Source organism: Musca vetustissima, unplaced genomic scaffold, assembly GCF_032173495.1.
Source record: "Musca vetustissima isolate MV318-11 ecotype Yass unplaced genomic scaffold, APGP_CSIRO_Mvet_v1 utg11016, whole genome shotgun sequence".
Classification (NCBI taxonomy): Eukaryota; Metazoa; Arthropoda; class Insecta; order Diptera; family Muscidae; genus Musca; species Musca vetustissima.
Genome location: NW_026882273.1, coordinates 95,435 through 111,122, shown reverse-complemented (window position 1 = coordinate 111,122; position 15,688 = coordinate 95,435). Strand labels below are relative to the sequence as shown.

Below are 15,688 nucleotides of genomic sequence, written 5' to 3'. Positions count from 1 at the left end.
CAAATTTGTAGGGAACATGTCATTTGCGCCCCTTGGAATTTTTAACTTTAATGTCGTAGATATAAAAAATATATACAAACAAAAATTTCGGGCCAATTAAGCCGGATGAACAATTTGCATACTTAGCTGACTTGTGTCAGAACGGTTGTTCCATAAGTCAAGCTTAAAAAAGATTTCCAAGCTCGTCGGTCTTGTGCGCATCTCATCCAATTTGAAAGAACATGTTCCGAGATGTTGTCTTCTACTTGATCTTACCATCGAATTCGTGGCCTTCCCCTTCTGCGTGAACCATCACTTTGCTCGTTTTTATATTCCTTTTGAGCTGGAGCATCCTCATTCATTCTCACAACATGACCTTGCCAACGTAGTCGATGCAGCTCGAACCGTCTGACTATGTCGATGTCCGAGAATATATGGTACAGTTCATGGTTCATTCGACGATGATATTCACCGTCGACGCAGATCGGCCCACAGATCTTCCCGAGAATTTTTATCTCAAACACTCTAAGAGCTGCCTCATCTACTTGCGCAAATAACCATGCTTCATACAACAACAACAGGATAGCATCAGCATCTTTTAGAGTGTGAGTTTGGTCTGGCGAGAGTTGGCCTTGCTTTTGAGTTGATTTCAATTTCAGTTGTTGGCCAATACTCTTCTCCGAATTTCAAGTTGCGATGTCAACTGGCAACGCCACTGAAATAAAATTTAACATTATAAATATCGACTTTTCTCAGTTTACTGTCGATAATACTGTTTTGACACTTCTGCAACTAGAAATATTGTAAACAAACAAAAAATTGACGTGAGCCACGGAGGAGTTAATTGAAAAAAAGAAAAACAAAAAATTGAATTCAATATTTCAGAAAAACTAATTATATGTGATGATAAGATCAGTGGAACTATTTTTTGATAATTAAAAATTATGTCCAAGGTGTGTCATTTATTAGAAGGCATTTAAGAGATAAATCTATTAGAACTACCATCAGTTCTGTGAGTTCTGCTCATATAAGCTTGAAGGCGTATTTTCGACTACCAAAAGATGCCGTAGTGTACATAGTCGAAGCCTTAAACCCTGATTTCCGAATAGCCCGGCGGTCAACAGCAATTCCTCCTCTCTTAAAAATGTGTGCAGCTCTGATGTTTTTTGAGGAGGGAAGTTTTCAAAAGTCCCATAGCAATGACTTCAACCTTGGCGTGGCTCAACCCACAATGTCGGTGGTTTTCGCCAAAGTTATCCGGCTAATAGAGGAAAAACTGTGTAAAATTTGGATTGTATCAAAATTAACGGATGAGGAAAAGGGGAAGAATAAAATTGTTTTATTCGAAAACAAAGTTCCAGGTTGTTGTCGATTTGCACGTACATATCATGGACCCAAAAGAAGATGTTCGCTACTTTCGTTCATATGGAATGCGTGTTGGTGGGCCATAGTAGTTAAGGTCTTCTGAAATGGCCTTCCACACATCATCGATAGTGGCTTTGGTTTAACCAAAAGTCCGCACGCCACGTGCTACATTTGGGTGAGCTTCCATCCGGGCAATCAAGACCTCAAATTGTTCTTTTGTAGTAATATTATCCATTATGGGAAGCCTTTAAAACAACTGAAGTTGACAACAGTTGTCATCCATAATTCAAATTTGGCAACTGGCAACGCCACTAAACTATGGTTGCCATCCGTAATCGACCCATTAGTTTTGTTTATGGCTATACCGAGGTATATAAAATCGTTCACTACCTCGAAGCTGAAGTTTTCAAGTTCCACAGTTGGTCCGAGTCTACTAGACGTCCTGCGCGTTTGATACCATCAGCTTGGTCTTCTCGCCATTTACAGCCAGTCCCACGTTGGCACTTCTCAATTCATTCAAACCTGGCTGTTAATGCTGTCAATGTTCGACCGATTATGTCGATTTCGTCGGCGTAGGCGAGTAACATATGGACATTTCCGGCAAAAGGCGGATTTGCCAAGTCTAAAGCCATTGGCTTCAGTCGTTCACACAGCACGCTAGATAGCACTTTGCATGCGATGGAAAGGAGACTAATTCCTCTATACATTTGCAGAAGTCAAAAATAAAAAATCCTGCAAAATATATCTAAATTGGCAGGAATTAGTACAGTATACCTAACATTGGGATGGTCAGTCTGTATATAAAAAATGCGAATGGGTCAAAAATTACTAGATTAACTAGTGATCAATAGTCAATCAATGATCAATAGTGATCAATAGTCAAAAATTAGAAATTCACTTTGTAAAAATCAGACGGATCATTTGGTCCGAACTGTAGGTGTCACCGCCCCGTGGCTTGAGAAACACTGACAACACTGACTTTCGCAAAAGACTTCAACGGCTATCGAATATTAACTTCAGTACTTTAGGACACTTCCATTCAATGTTTCCTCCAACTTTTCAATAACATTTTTGTACTACGATTAGTCAATTTGCAACAAAAAAGTCTGTGCCGGTGATCTCATTTTCATTTGGCGAATATTTTATCTAAAGATCAATTCGTTGCATTGGTGAAGGTATCGAGTCCTTATTGTCAAATGTAACCCCGATGACATATGGATCCTGTTCGGAATCGACCTGCACATTCCGTGATACTCTAGATTTCCCAGCGTATATTCTCATATTATTCACGGGAAAAGGCTACGGGATCGGGATCATCAGAATGCTCAACTATCTCTTGGCAGTCTGGGGCAGTCATGTGCTGGTTTAGTCATCGACAGATATGCGTTAAGATGGCGTGCAACGCTATTGTGATTCTACCGTGTTTACGGGCTCATATTGAGATCTGCAACTGAATAAATATCCCTGATGTTACTTGGACATTTTTGCGACTATTTTTTTGATGTAGTTATTACCACAATTTAAACGCATTTTGTTGTAAGAAATCTTAATTTAAAAACTATTTATTTAAAAAATCATACTTTACAAACTTATAGTTGCCTAACTGTACTTAGAGTAAAGCTTACTTACTTATCTTACAACTATATAAGTCTTATACAAATAGTTGTCGAGATGTAGATTGCTATAATTTTATTCCATTTCGTGGCTTGAATTTTTCATCGTGGGCCTAAATAAACAAATGAGGAAGTAATAAAATTGTTAATAGTTTTTAAAAAATCTGATAATAATTTTTCTGTTACCCAAAATAAACAGTCACAAATTTTCAAATATTCTTACCTTCTGCGCGATCTGTAGTAAACATTCAGAGGTGGATTTCCCCGTTTGTTCCACCATATCGAGAAATACTTTTTTGTCACTTTCCGTTAACAGTTCAAATGGGGAACCGAACTCAATCACCCGCCCGGCATCCATTACTAGCACTTTGTCCGAATCCATAACTGTATGCAGACGATGTGCTATCGTCAGGACGGTACAGTGTTTAAATTTATGGCGAATAGTTGTTTGTATCAATGTATCGGTTTGGGCATCAACATTGGCGGTGGCCTCATCCATAACCAAAATACGATTTTCACGTAAAATAGCTCGGGCCAAACAGACCAACTGACGTTGACCAACACTGAAATTGGAACCACCTTCGGCTATTTTTGTTTCCAGGCCACTTTCCAGCTCAGAGACCACTTTTTTTAGTTGGACCTAAAGAAAATACCAAACAAAAAATATGAATTAAAAAGCCAGTACCTAAATAATAATCAAGTACCTCCTCCAAAGCTTCCCATAACTTTGCATCGGAATATTCACCAAATGGATCTAAATTGTAACGCATTGTTCCCGAAAACAGTACAGGTTCCTGAGGTATAATAGATATTTTACTGCGTAAATCGTGTAAACCCATTGATTTGGTATCACGTGAATCAATGATAATGGAACCATTGGTATAGGACAAGCGGAACAGAGCATTGATCAGTGATGATTTACCAGCCCCAGTGCGTCCAACAATGCCCACCTTTTCTCTTGGCTTAATATCAATATTAAGAGACTTTAAAACATATTCTGATTTTGGATCCGGATCATAACGCAAACTCAAGTCATTAAATATGACTTTGCCGGCTTCCGGCCATGTTTCTGGAGGTTTCTTATCATCCTTCGATTCTAATTCTCCCTCAGGTTGTATGTCATCATATTCCACAACTCGTTCTACGGCAGTCATACCATTTTCCAATTCCGCAGATTGTCTCATACCCCACTGTACCATTCCGGTCAAACTCATGACTTGGGTGATGGCCAAACCCACCTCTCCACCATTCTCGGGGGCAAAGATGAAGAAACTCAATGTAACAACAGCTATAAATAGCACACAACAACAATCCAGCCAATAGCCGAATGCACGCGAAGTGGTAGAGAAAAGGAAAAACGCCGAACTATGTAGATCCTGATAGTTATCGAATTCCTTGATCAGAATACGTTGGGCGCCAAATGCGCGTATTGTTGAGAGGCCACTCATGGAGGCACCCAAATGTGAATAGATGGGGGAACGATCTGCAATGTAAACCAATAAGTTATTATCTTTCAAAAATTATCTCACAAAAACCCTACTTATAGCCTCCAGTCGTTTTACACTTCGAGATGTTTTCAAATAGAATGCCCTGAGATTATAGAATATCAACACCAGAACCATTGTCGGCAACAGGTACAAAGGATTTATCACAGATATAACAACAACAATGGCAAATATCGATAGGAAAATTTGTATGGCATCGATCATCACAGACGGTAGATTTTCATCGATTTGACCCATATCCTTGGAGAAACGATTCAAAATACGCCCAGAGGCATTTGTATTGAAGAAGTACATGGAGGCCCGTATTATACCCCTAAACATGGCATTGTGTAAATTTTGTGAGGCTCTCATGGCCATATTGAAGAATACAAAACTTCGTGTAATTGTTAGAACTATTGTGGTCACTGTTATAATGGTGAAGATGTAAATGTCAAGCATGTCCGATTTTACATGAATACCGTACTGGGATAGCCAATTTGAAAGACTTGATTCCGTTCGATATGATGGTGACCAAATAAATGGTTCCGTCGGTGTGGTAGATGTTCCATTCGCGGTAGCATTCAGATATGCAACTAATTCGACACGATTGGCTTCCTCGGTTCTTTTCTTATTGACCCTAAAAGGAAAATGCTAAACTAAAGTACAATTCATCAACGGTTAAAGTTAAAGCAAATAACTCACCAATAAGACAAAAAGTAATCGCCACACGAAGCCAAGCCCTGAGATACTACACAAAACATTAGCATAACGATAAACATAAAAAATCCCCCTCCAGCTTTGAAATATTTCTTATAGAGATCCAATCCAATTTTGCCTTCTTCTTGAGTTTCCTCACCCTGGCTAGGGGTATCCTGATATACTGAATCGGCAAGGGAATTAATCGATGTCACACTACTACGACGATCTTTCACTTGGCTTTCGGATCTGCTACGAGTTTTTGTGGCTTCCATTGAATCTTCATTTATGGTTTCTGTCAGCATTTGAGCAAAATCATGACCATTTTGGGAAAGCGATTCATATGACCCCATTGCGCAAATACGTCCTTTATCCATGATTACAATTTGATCGGCTGATTGTAAGAATTGTAATTGATGTGTGACCAGGACAACGATATTGTCACGCAACAGTCCACGCATACATTTATCGAATAAATGACGTCCCACGTGGGTATCAACAGCACTGAGAGGATCATCTAGAAGATAAATTGATGTTCGACAATATACAGCTCTTGCCAAACTGATACGGGCTTTTTGTCCCCCCGACAAGGAGGCACCGCGTTCACCCACAATGGTTTTATCGCCATAGGGCAGCAATTTAAAATCCTTTTCCAAGGCACACTTTTTCACCACAGCGCGATAACGACTTCGATCCATAGGTTGTCCAAAGAGAATATTTTTTCGTACAGTACCAGTGAAAAGCCATGGTTCTTGAGAGGCGTACGAAAGGGTGCCATTCACTTTAATTGTTCCCGCTGCTGGTTTCAATTCTCCCAGGATACTTTGTATTAAACTGTAAAGGGTAAAGACGGAAATGATTAGGGTGGATGTACCAAAAGTAAATAAAGAAGACAAGAGATGAGACAAATTGACAAGTCGCAGCCGATGTGCCATTGATTCGTCCTCCAACGTCAGCAGAATTAGATGGACAGTCAGTATTCAAAAATTCGCTATTTGATTCTGGACTTATTTTATGAATTAATGTTCGTTCTGCTTGGTCATCCGCCAACTTGTTAGAACATGGTGAAAGATTTTATTCATTTTGATCTAATAGAAATAAAATTTACCTAATAGGACATCGACTATACTCTCCATTTCACCAGTAGGCAGTAGAAATCACTAATATTTGCTTCCGTTTATTAACTTGTTCTGTTTTTTAACCTCTTCCATAGTAAGAACATCTATACTCATAATTATAACGCCATCATGAGGCAGGGTGGTTCCGCTACTGCAGCCAGGGAAGGATGCCAGCATAGGTGAATCGTACGGGCCGGTTTCCCATCTGTCTCCAGTAGCAAAGACGCTTGAGTCACTACTCCTCCCTCTGATGAGAAGTAGGTTTCCTGTCCCTCAACATCAACATGGATTGCGGAGGATGCACAGTACAACTACAGCATTATAGCTAATTTAGTATAGTTCTTCCACCTGAGGAATATGAAGATATTCACCGCCAAATCCACAGCCCATCTATTCACACATGGACGGTTGAAATGAAGCTCCCTTTAAACATTATGGTCAATGGTGCACTAATTCCAACCACAAACTATTCTATAGCTTATTTAAGTCGTCCTCGTAAGCGAACACTTTTTGCAATCAGATGAGAAGCAGCTCTTGGGGTGCTGATAAAGAGACCTTGTTTGACCTGCTACAAAGCAATGGGTCGGTCGGTGGTAAGCTATGTGGCGCCAGTGTGGTTCGCGAATGTAAGCGATACGTAGTGGAGGAACATTCAAACCTGCCATCCCATGCCGCCCTGAGAACTGCGACAGTGTGCCTGGTCTAACGCGTACATCGTCACTACAGGATATTGTCAATGAAGTACCAGTTTGAGTGTAATCGCAGACATGTAAGGAGAGACCTACATGATCTAGAGAGAGTGGTCCAACGTCACAAAAGAGAACCCCTAGAACAACAGGTATCATGCAGGAATTACCAGCATTCACATGGAAGCGGTCACCCAGGCAATGGACCAATACCATTTAAATGCATTGCTTAGAGTCCACCCACCACCTATAGCAGCAGACAAACGAGAGTGGTTGTAGCCCAAATAACATCCGTATTGTGCAACCGCCTCAATTCGTATTGGGCCCGAATTGGCAACGCGGTACCAAACACATGCCCTGCATGTGGACTTGGACCTAACGATATGCAGCATCTCTTCAACTGCCCTGCTAAATCCACTCATATTTCTCCGGAATCTCTTTGGACGCAGTCAATACAGATTGCAACCTCCCTGAGCATGGAAACAGAGGAGTCAGAACCGGAATAATGGAAAATACAAGAAACATGTAGACAGTTGCTACAACAACTTCAAAACAATCGAGCATCCGATTTTAACCCAACATCCGCATATATCCAGCAAAACACAGCTCGGGAGAGTCGTAAAGGAGGAGTGGGTTAAATTGAACATTCGTACTGTCTAAACGTGGTGAAGTCGATGCCTCAAAAACTATCCACAGTTCTATGATCAATTATTTAATTTAAAGAATTTTGAAAGAATACGAAAATTAGAAAATAATTATAAAAGCTATGTAGAATTAAAAAGAATTCACATATGTAGTCAAAAGTGGTGAATCCAATGAACGAGTATGTATACCTAAATAAATATCAGCTGACTGTCAATTGTAAACTCTCGATTCATATTTGCGGATAAAAACATATAATCATTTTAAAATTTAATACAAGATTTTTGATATGTATAAAATATTACCTTGATTTTCCTGAACCAACGGGACCAATAATGGCCACTAAAGTGCCAGGTTCTATGCGTAAATTTATATCATTCAAGTTGTAATCCGAAGCACGTGGATCCCATTTAGCCTTGAAATTGTTAATTATTATACCAGTCGTAGTAACGGTGCTATGACCATTTGCCACCAATGGCTGTTCCTCGATATCCTTCCCCTGCGATATTTCATCATCCGTTTCTCTAATATCTTTCGCTGCATTATTATCATTGTAACAACTGCCGCTGTTCGATTTATCCATAACCTGAGTCTCTTCAGATAACAGAAATGCCTGAATACGTTTAAGGGACACCAATGTTTCAGCCAATATCGATACACCTAAAAATTGGTTATAAAATTATTTGTCATTTTAAAATATTTAAATATGTGTTTATTTTTACCTTCTGGAAAAAATACTGTCATAGTGGATCTTAGAATATTATAATAGGCTGCGATCAAAAATACCTTTTCGGCGGTTAGGGTATTACACAACAGAACAAAGCCGACCAAACTTAGGAATACCGATACTCGTGTTAGAAATATAACATACGAAAAGAGAATACCTCGTATGTACGAAGAGTAACGAATGCTGTTGATTTCCTTTTTCCGAGCATCGGTTACAAGCTTGCAAAATGCATTCTCCCAGGCATACATTTTAATGACCTGTATTCCGGATATGATTTCATTCATCATGCGTACACGTTCATCGGTCCGTGAGGCGGTACGCAAGCGCAGTGCAGATGTTTGTTTACCCAACCAGACTTGCAGGGGAATAAACATGAGCATAAAGGCAACACCAAACACGGCGGAAATGCCAATCTGGTAATGGAGGTACAAAGTTGAATATTTGTGTAATCGGAAATGAATTGAATCGAGCTTACATTTTGTCCTTACCTCACTGTACATTCGGTATGTTATCATACATGTTAAAATGGGACCCACCCAGAGATAGTGCAACAATGTCGTCGCCACATCTAGACGTCCAACATCGTTCGATATCAAATTGATCACCTGTCCCGCCGAAGGACTATTCACAGCCGTTTTACTTAATCGCAATGATTTCCTATAGATCAGACTGCACATCGCCACTCGCATCTTCATGCCCAAATGCATTGTGCCCATACTGTAGATATGGCTGAACATAACATTCATTATACTGGACACTACAACTCCAGCTGCATACAGATATGCCATGCGTCTATCTTGTTCCCCACTTGTATAGTATGCTATTAGTCCCATAAGAAATGCCGGTTGTGATGATCTGAAAGGAACAAACAGAAATGTTGGCATGTACAGGCATGGCTAATTCATCTAAAAATTTTACCTTGATCAGATATATTTGTATAGACTCAGTGGGGTCTAAAATAATTGCATAAACATGTTACCAATGACAATAAAAAATATTCTTCACAAAAGATATGCTTACCTTGATCCCAATTCCAGAACAAATAATATTAATCCTAAGAATGCATAACGACAGCCAAATACCCGAATCGTGGCCTTTAGAAGACTGGGCTGCTTCTTGTGATATGCTTTTTGATACAATTCCTTTTGCCACGATTGGCATATTTTATTTCCAAGGATCTCTAAAAAGTAAGTAAGGAACAAAGTCGTTTTTAAAGTTAATTATAAGTATCCTAATAATGAATATCGAATAAATGAAGGAAGCAAGTCAACAATCATACAACGTAGGGTGTCTTTTCAAATTAAAAATTGTTAGTCAAAATAAATAAAAGCATAGATATGAATTCGTCCAATCTCTAATATAATGCTGGGCAACCATGGGAACTGGTGCCTTTGTTTACATGTATCAATAAGCTCGTTCTCTGCGTTCTCTTTCTGTAAGACATTTCATATGACAGTTTCTCCTTTACTCTCCTCTCTTTTTTACTCTCCACTACTCTAATATTTAAAAAAAGAGGCAACAACCTAGAGAGTTCCTTTTTTGTTGGTTAATCACCTACATCGTATTATTGTTGTACCATGATCAGACTGAAAAAGTTTAATTTTTAAAATTTAAAATATTCTCATTTTCATACGGCATCAAATTCCCACGCATACATTCTGAGTGGGGCTCTTAACATCATTGAAGGAAGCCTGGGGCCATGTGTCTTCAAAAACCACTTTGTGGAAAACTGTTACAAGCACGCAGCTAATGATAAAAAATGGACCTGAGTTTAATGACTACTGGGTAAGAGCAAACTCTACCAAAACTTCTGAGATAGGAGTGGACTCAAACACGACAAATTCAACCATCGTAGAAAGCCGAAGAAGCGTAGAGACTTATAAAATGGTTGAGGAAGTGAGCAAGGACATCACTACAAGAAAGAAGCAGTTATCTGGGGCACAACGGCGAAAAGTAGCCAGAATGAAGCGAATGAACAAAACAGCAATCCAATGCTCAGAAGGATGCACCTGAAGGGCCCTCCACTTCCTTGTAAGTGGCGAAAAAGAACCGTTCCCAGGAAGACCAGACAAACGCCAAAAACGCAAAAAAAAACTTCTCGTTGGTTGATGGCAGGAGAATACTGTCAAAATTCATTGACTGGGTTGACAATGCAGGCTCTAATATCAATAAGACAAGCGCTGCATCTGAATCTTCCGTGAAATTAGTTGAGCGCAAAAGTTGACTTTTACATTTTTCGAATTTCGCCACTGGCCAAATAGTAGATTTTTATCCTTGATTCAAAAGTCGTCTTTTTGATCTTTCCATTTTACCAAACCTGCTCAAAATCAATTTTCGACTTTTATCGACTAATGCAAAATCAACTAGAAATTGGTTTGTTCCCGTACTGCAAGACTCTACTGTTGTCAAAAGAAGTTGTGGAATGTGTAATTTTTGGCAATTCGGGCTTTGTGATAAAAAAAAATCAAGTACTTATGAAGAAAATCGAAAGTCGATCTTGAAAAGTCGACTTTTCCCAAAGATCAAAACTCATCTTCGACTTTTCGATACCAAAAGTCGATTAGTCAATTTACTTATCCCTACGTAAAATCCGATTACTCTATATTTACTAACCCGAAATCACGAATTGGGAAGACAGCCGCCATTATATGCAACGGTTGCCAGTTGCCACAGCAGAGACGAGCTCTTTTATGGAGTGATCGAGGAAAACAGTGCGTCTGGAAAACTTAAAAATGTACATATAAGGGGAAAAATGATGCGGTCAACAATAAGATCATAGAGAACCTGCAGTAAGAATAGCTGCAATTTCTCTCTTTGAACAGTTTAATAAATTGTTCATTAATTTCAACCACATAGTACATAGATACCCAGTAGCTCCTCGTCCCGATAATATAGAAGCAGAAAGGCAAATAATTGCCTTTGGGTACCAAAAACTACCAAGCGAGAGGATTATCGGGAGAAAAGGAGAGAAGAGAAACTTATTTTTTTTTAAAGGAACAATTAAGTAAAACATGAGCAAATCGAGATGTACATGAGTCAGAATGAAGTCCGGAAATTTTACCAACGAGTAAAACACCAAACTGTAGGTATTGGCAAAGGCACCTCATGATGCAATAATAAGGTGATATATCAAAACATAAAGCTTTATTTTTGTCTCGACCATCTGTCAAATTTTTCCTAATAATAGTTCACATGATATGCACATCGAATTCAAGAAAAATTAAACACTTTGATAGTTAATCGAGACTTCAGCTACGCTAAATGGACTACCTATTTATTGTGCCATGAGGCACATACTCGTGTAAAGATGAAGGAAGAAAGTTGTTGGCAGATACAGATTACGAGTGGAGGATCTGGAATAGTGGTGGTGATGAAGATACTCTAGAAGCAGTAAGAGATGACGGTAAAAAGTATATATCGCCTAGCCAAGGTCAGAATAACTATAAACCGGCTGAAGAATATTAAAACAGCAGATGCCGATGGGTTAACAGACGTACTATTCAAGACCGGTGGTCAAATGCTGATAAGGAGAATGCACCAGTTAATTAGTACAATCAGTATAGATGATGCCCAATCGATTGATGTGGACAGCTGCAGCTTCTCTCTTGGAACAGCCCAACAAATTGTTCAAAGAGAACAAAGACGTACATATGCATAAATACTTATTAACCTACTGGTACCTGACCTACCCTACTGGTAAAAACATAAAATTACTTTTCCATTATCGTTTTCTACACGTGGCTATATGAAATAAGAAAGTTTATTTTAGTATACAGAACAACAACAACCCAATGATAAGGCCAAATAATTTCGCACCCCTAAAGATAAGCATTTTTATAATAAATCAAATAAAATAAAAAAGTATATGTATGTGATTTTTATAAACATGATGTGTTGACTTTTTTATAATAACGGATGGTAAATGTTATCACCCCTCCCCGGAATTAATCATTAGTCCTTGTCTAATTAGTCATATCCTATATTAATCTTTGAAATACAACTGATAATAAGACACAATGCAACATCTGTATGTTTTTTAATTCAGATATTATTCCAAAAAAATATTCAATATTCAATATCTATGGAACAACTAAAGCTATTAAATTCGCCTTCAGCATAAGCAATATCTACAATTTTCATAAAATGTTTCTTTCTTATTCGCTGTGTATGTTAGGTTAAGCAAATATCCACTCTTGGATATTAATAATACCCAAAAGTTAATTTCACAAATCTCACAAGGCTAATCCGGTGTGCTTTTTTATAGTAGACATATATTTTCCTCGGAAAGATTAGACCCGCAATAAGACCTTTCCCACCGATTATGCTGAGATAAAACACATGCTAATAGAAACAATTTCCCAGTGTTATAAGTAGGAGAATAGCAACAATATGAATATGTATATACTATGTCTGAACACACGTGAAATAGTTATAAAAGATAACAAAAAATATAATATTCTACTTGGAGATTGTGAACTACAGTGGCTCAAAAAACTGTATCAAAAGCATAATTCTATTTTTTGTTATAATTTACCTGATTCATGTTCACTTAATGCTCGATATAGATCCTCGGTATTAAGAGATTTGTTACGTCCTTTGAAAAATGTTGACAGTGTGTACCTATGCAAGAAAAATTAAACAAAATAAATTCGATTTAAATTGTAATTGTCAATTCGTAGCAATCGTTTCTTAATTCTATAATTAAAGATAACTAATCAAATAAAGCCATTACCATACCAATAACATAATCGAGCGAATATATTTGTACGTTCGTAAGGATTCTGAGGCAATTCATTTGGTTTCACCGATTGCATTCTGTCAATTTCCCGATCATATATATATGGTAAACTGAAATGAAAAATGAGAACCAAATTTAGAATACCATGTGTGGAATTTTTAGTATATATATATTGGACATGTGGATACGGTAACACAACCAGAATAACGGATTTCAAACTTTGAAATGAAACACGCAAAAACCATAGCATTAATTTTTATAATTTTGCATTTCGTATATTAATAACTTCATCGAAAGAATTTTTATTTACATTTATTATGTTCCTAATCTTCCGAAATTTTGAAATTTTTATGTAGTATACCTATATGTACGAAATCCGTCAAATTGACGAATTAGCTAATTTCATAAACAATCCTTGTGTAATTGCTTCGTTAGTAAAATATTTCTTCGAATAATAAATATAAGAATGAAAGAAAAGTGTTTTATTGCGATACCCTTAATGCGTTGTGTCAATACCGCCTCAATAATATGAACTATTTATTATTATGGTCTAAGTGCTATCGTATTTAGCATTCAATAAAATCACTATACCTATTGTCGAAAAACAGCTCTAAAACATGAGACGATCTTCAGTGCGGTTGCTGCAGTGCCATTTGTAAGAATTTATTTTTAAGTGTGTGCAAAGGTTTCAGTTATTTTAGACAAAAATAACATTGCAGAGAGTCTCCTCTTCTTGTAAATATTTACAATAGGGTAATTGATTTTGGATACAGTATTGTTTACTTTCACAGATCACCCTTTTCTAGCAATCATGAGTAGAAATATGAGATATAATAAAAAATTGTCCAAAATTATCAACATCAATGGGGATTGTTCTGAGGTGTCCTTCGAAGAAATATCAATTTAATTAAGCGAAAATGATGATTACAGTGAATATTCTGGTTCCACTGAAAAGGGAGAAATAGAAGGATCTTCGGTTAGTGAAGAGGAAAACTTCAATTTGCATCGTAACAAGAAAAGGTCGCGGGTTATTTCTAGTCCTGATAACGAGGATAAGAGAACGAGTATTCCAAGCACATCCCGAGAATTAATAGAAGAAATTGATACTGCCGCCGACGGGACACGGTGGGTGAAACTGAAAGCAGGGAACTCTGGGGTCGGCCGTCCGTTCCTACTATATTCAAGGATATCACAGGGCCTACTGGTTACGCAAAAATAAATATTATGTCGTTGTGTAATTTGATTTGACAATTGAAGCTCAGATTATGAAATATACAGAAGACTGCGCCGAAACCGAGGGACGTCGGGTTTTGGAGAACGACTGATGAATTACAGCCTGGAGTGCGTACGTAGTAAGAGAGTTGAAAGCATCTTGTCTATGGTCCAAAATGGGGACCTTCCTTTTTTCTGAGACACAATTACCAGAGGTAGATTGATGCAAATTTTGAGATTTATACGCTTTGGTAAGAGAACCGAAAGATTTCAAAATGATAAATTTGCACTCATTTCTGAAGCATGGAACAGATTTATAATTAACAGCCAGGTTTGTTATAAACCACATAAAAATATCCAAAAGCCGGTTGAAAATTTACACAATATATTAGGTTTGGGAAAAAGAAATCCATTATTTTTATATGAACTATATGACTTTATTTAACATGCTTCGGAATGTCCGATTTGGGCCAAATATGCACCGTTTTGTTGTATGATTTGTTGCCATTTAAAGGTAACTTCTCTCATAGAAGTCCTGCTCTCTATTTACAAAAATTTTTGTCATCAATTTTTTATCATCAAAGAAATTTTACAATGCAAGAAACAGATGATAATCGCTTGGTGCCAAGTTCGGACTGAATGGCGGATACATTAAAACTTCCCAACCAAGCTGGCAAGTCACTGTAGATGTGTGTGGCCTAGCGTTGTCCTGGTGGAACACGACACCTCTTCTGTTGGCCAATTTTGGCCGTTTCTGGCCAATTGCTATCTTCAAACGGTCCAGTTGTTGACAGCAGAGATCATCATTGACCGTATGGAATCAACCCATAATAAATAATCCCCTTGCATAGCAGAACCTTCCTGGCCGTTAGTCCTGGTTTGGTGACCGTTTGAGGCGCTCGTTGACCAAGATCGCACATGGTTATCGTATGTTATCCATTTCTCATCTTTAGTCACCACCCGTTTAAGAAATGGGTCTATCTCATTCCGTTTGGCCAAGGCTTTGCAGATGGAAATTCGATCCATCCTATTTTTTCCATTAATTGGTGTGACACCCAGACATCGAGCTTCTTTTTGAATCCAGCTTGTGTAAATGGTTTAATTCAGTTGTATGGTCGATTTTTTGCTCCGATGTTACGACTATTATCGACATTTACGACGACCGGCAATGGATTTATTTCCCCAACCTAAACTGCATAGATTTCGAATAAGGTTTTGAATATTCCGTCCGCTTTATACAATTTTAACACTTTGTGGGGTAGGTATTAAAATGTGTGGACTGATAATCCCCAACCTCAAACAATGTAAGGGCTTAGTTAAAATATTAGATTGTTTAATAATAAAATAAATTTTCTTCAAAATTTGGCTGATATTTACAATCTTCTAACTTAATCTATATTTGAAAGCAAAGTCTGGATGAAATCACTT

General features: G+C 37.8%; 1 protein-coding gene across 1 annotated transcript; it reads right to left on the bottom strand.

The window, feature by feature from the left end:
- Positions 1-3,025: 3,025 nt before the first annotated feature.
- Positions 3,026-13,124, bottom strand: LOC133328492 (probable multidrug resistance-associated protein lethal(2)03659). Its single transcript, XM_061537057.1, has 11 exons — positions 13,048-13,124; positions 12,845-12,930; positions 9,331-9,490; positions 8,799-9,165; positions 8,306-8,723; positions 7,889-8,243; positions 5,144-5,971; positions 4,498-5,078; positions 3,662-4,440; positions 3,181-3,597; positions 3,026-3,070 (listed from the first exon to the last, which is right to left on the bottom strand). Exons 1-11 carry the CDS (start codon positions 13,122-13,124, stop codon positions 3,026-3,028), a joined length of 4,113 nt encoding a protein of 1,370 aa, XP_061393041.1.
- Positions 13,125-15,688: the final 2,564 nt, after the last annotated feature.

Excerpts from the sequence above, each read along its gene's own strand:
- LOC133328492 (XM_061537057.1), bottom strand. The coding sequence starts at position 13,124 with ATGCAATCGGTGAAACCAAATGAATTGCCTCAGAATCCTTACGAACGT. Across the intron at positions 5,972-7,888 it reads GTTGGTTCAGGAAAATCAAG|TTTAATACAAAGTATCCTGG; the intron begins GTAATATTTTAT and ends TACCCTTTACAG. Across the intron at positions 3,598-3,661 it reads TATGGGAAGCTTTGGAGGAG|GTCCAACTAAAAAAAGTGGT; the intron begins GTACTTGATTAT and ends TATTTTCTTTAG.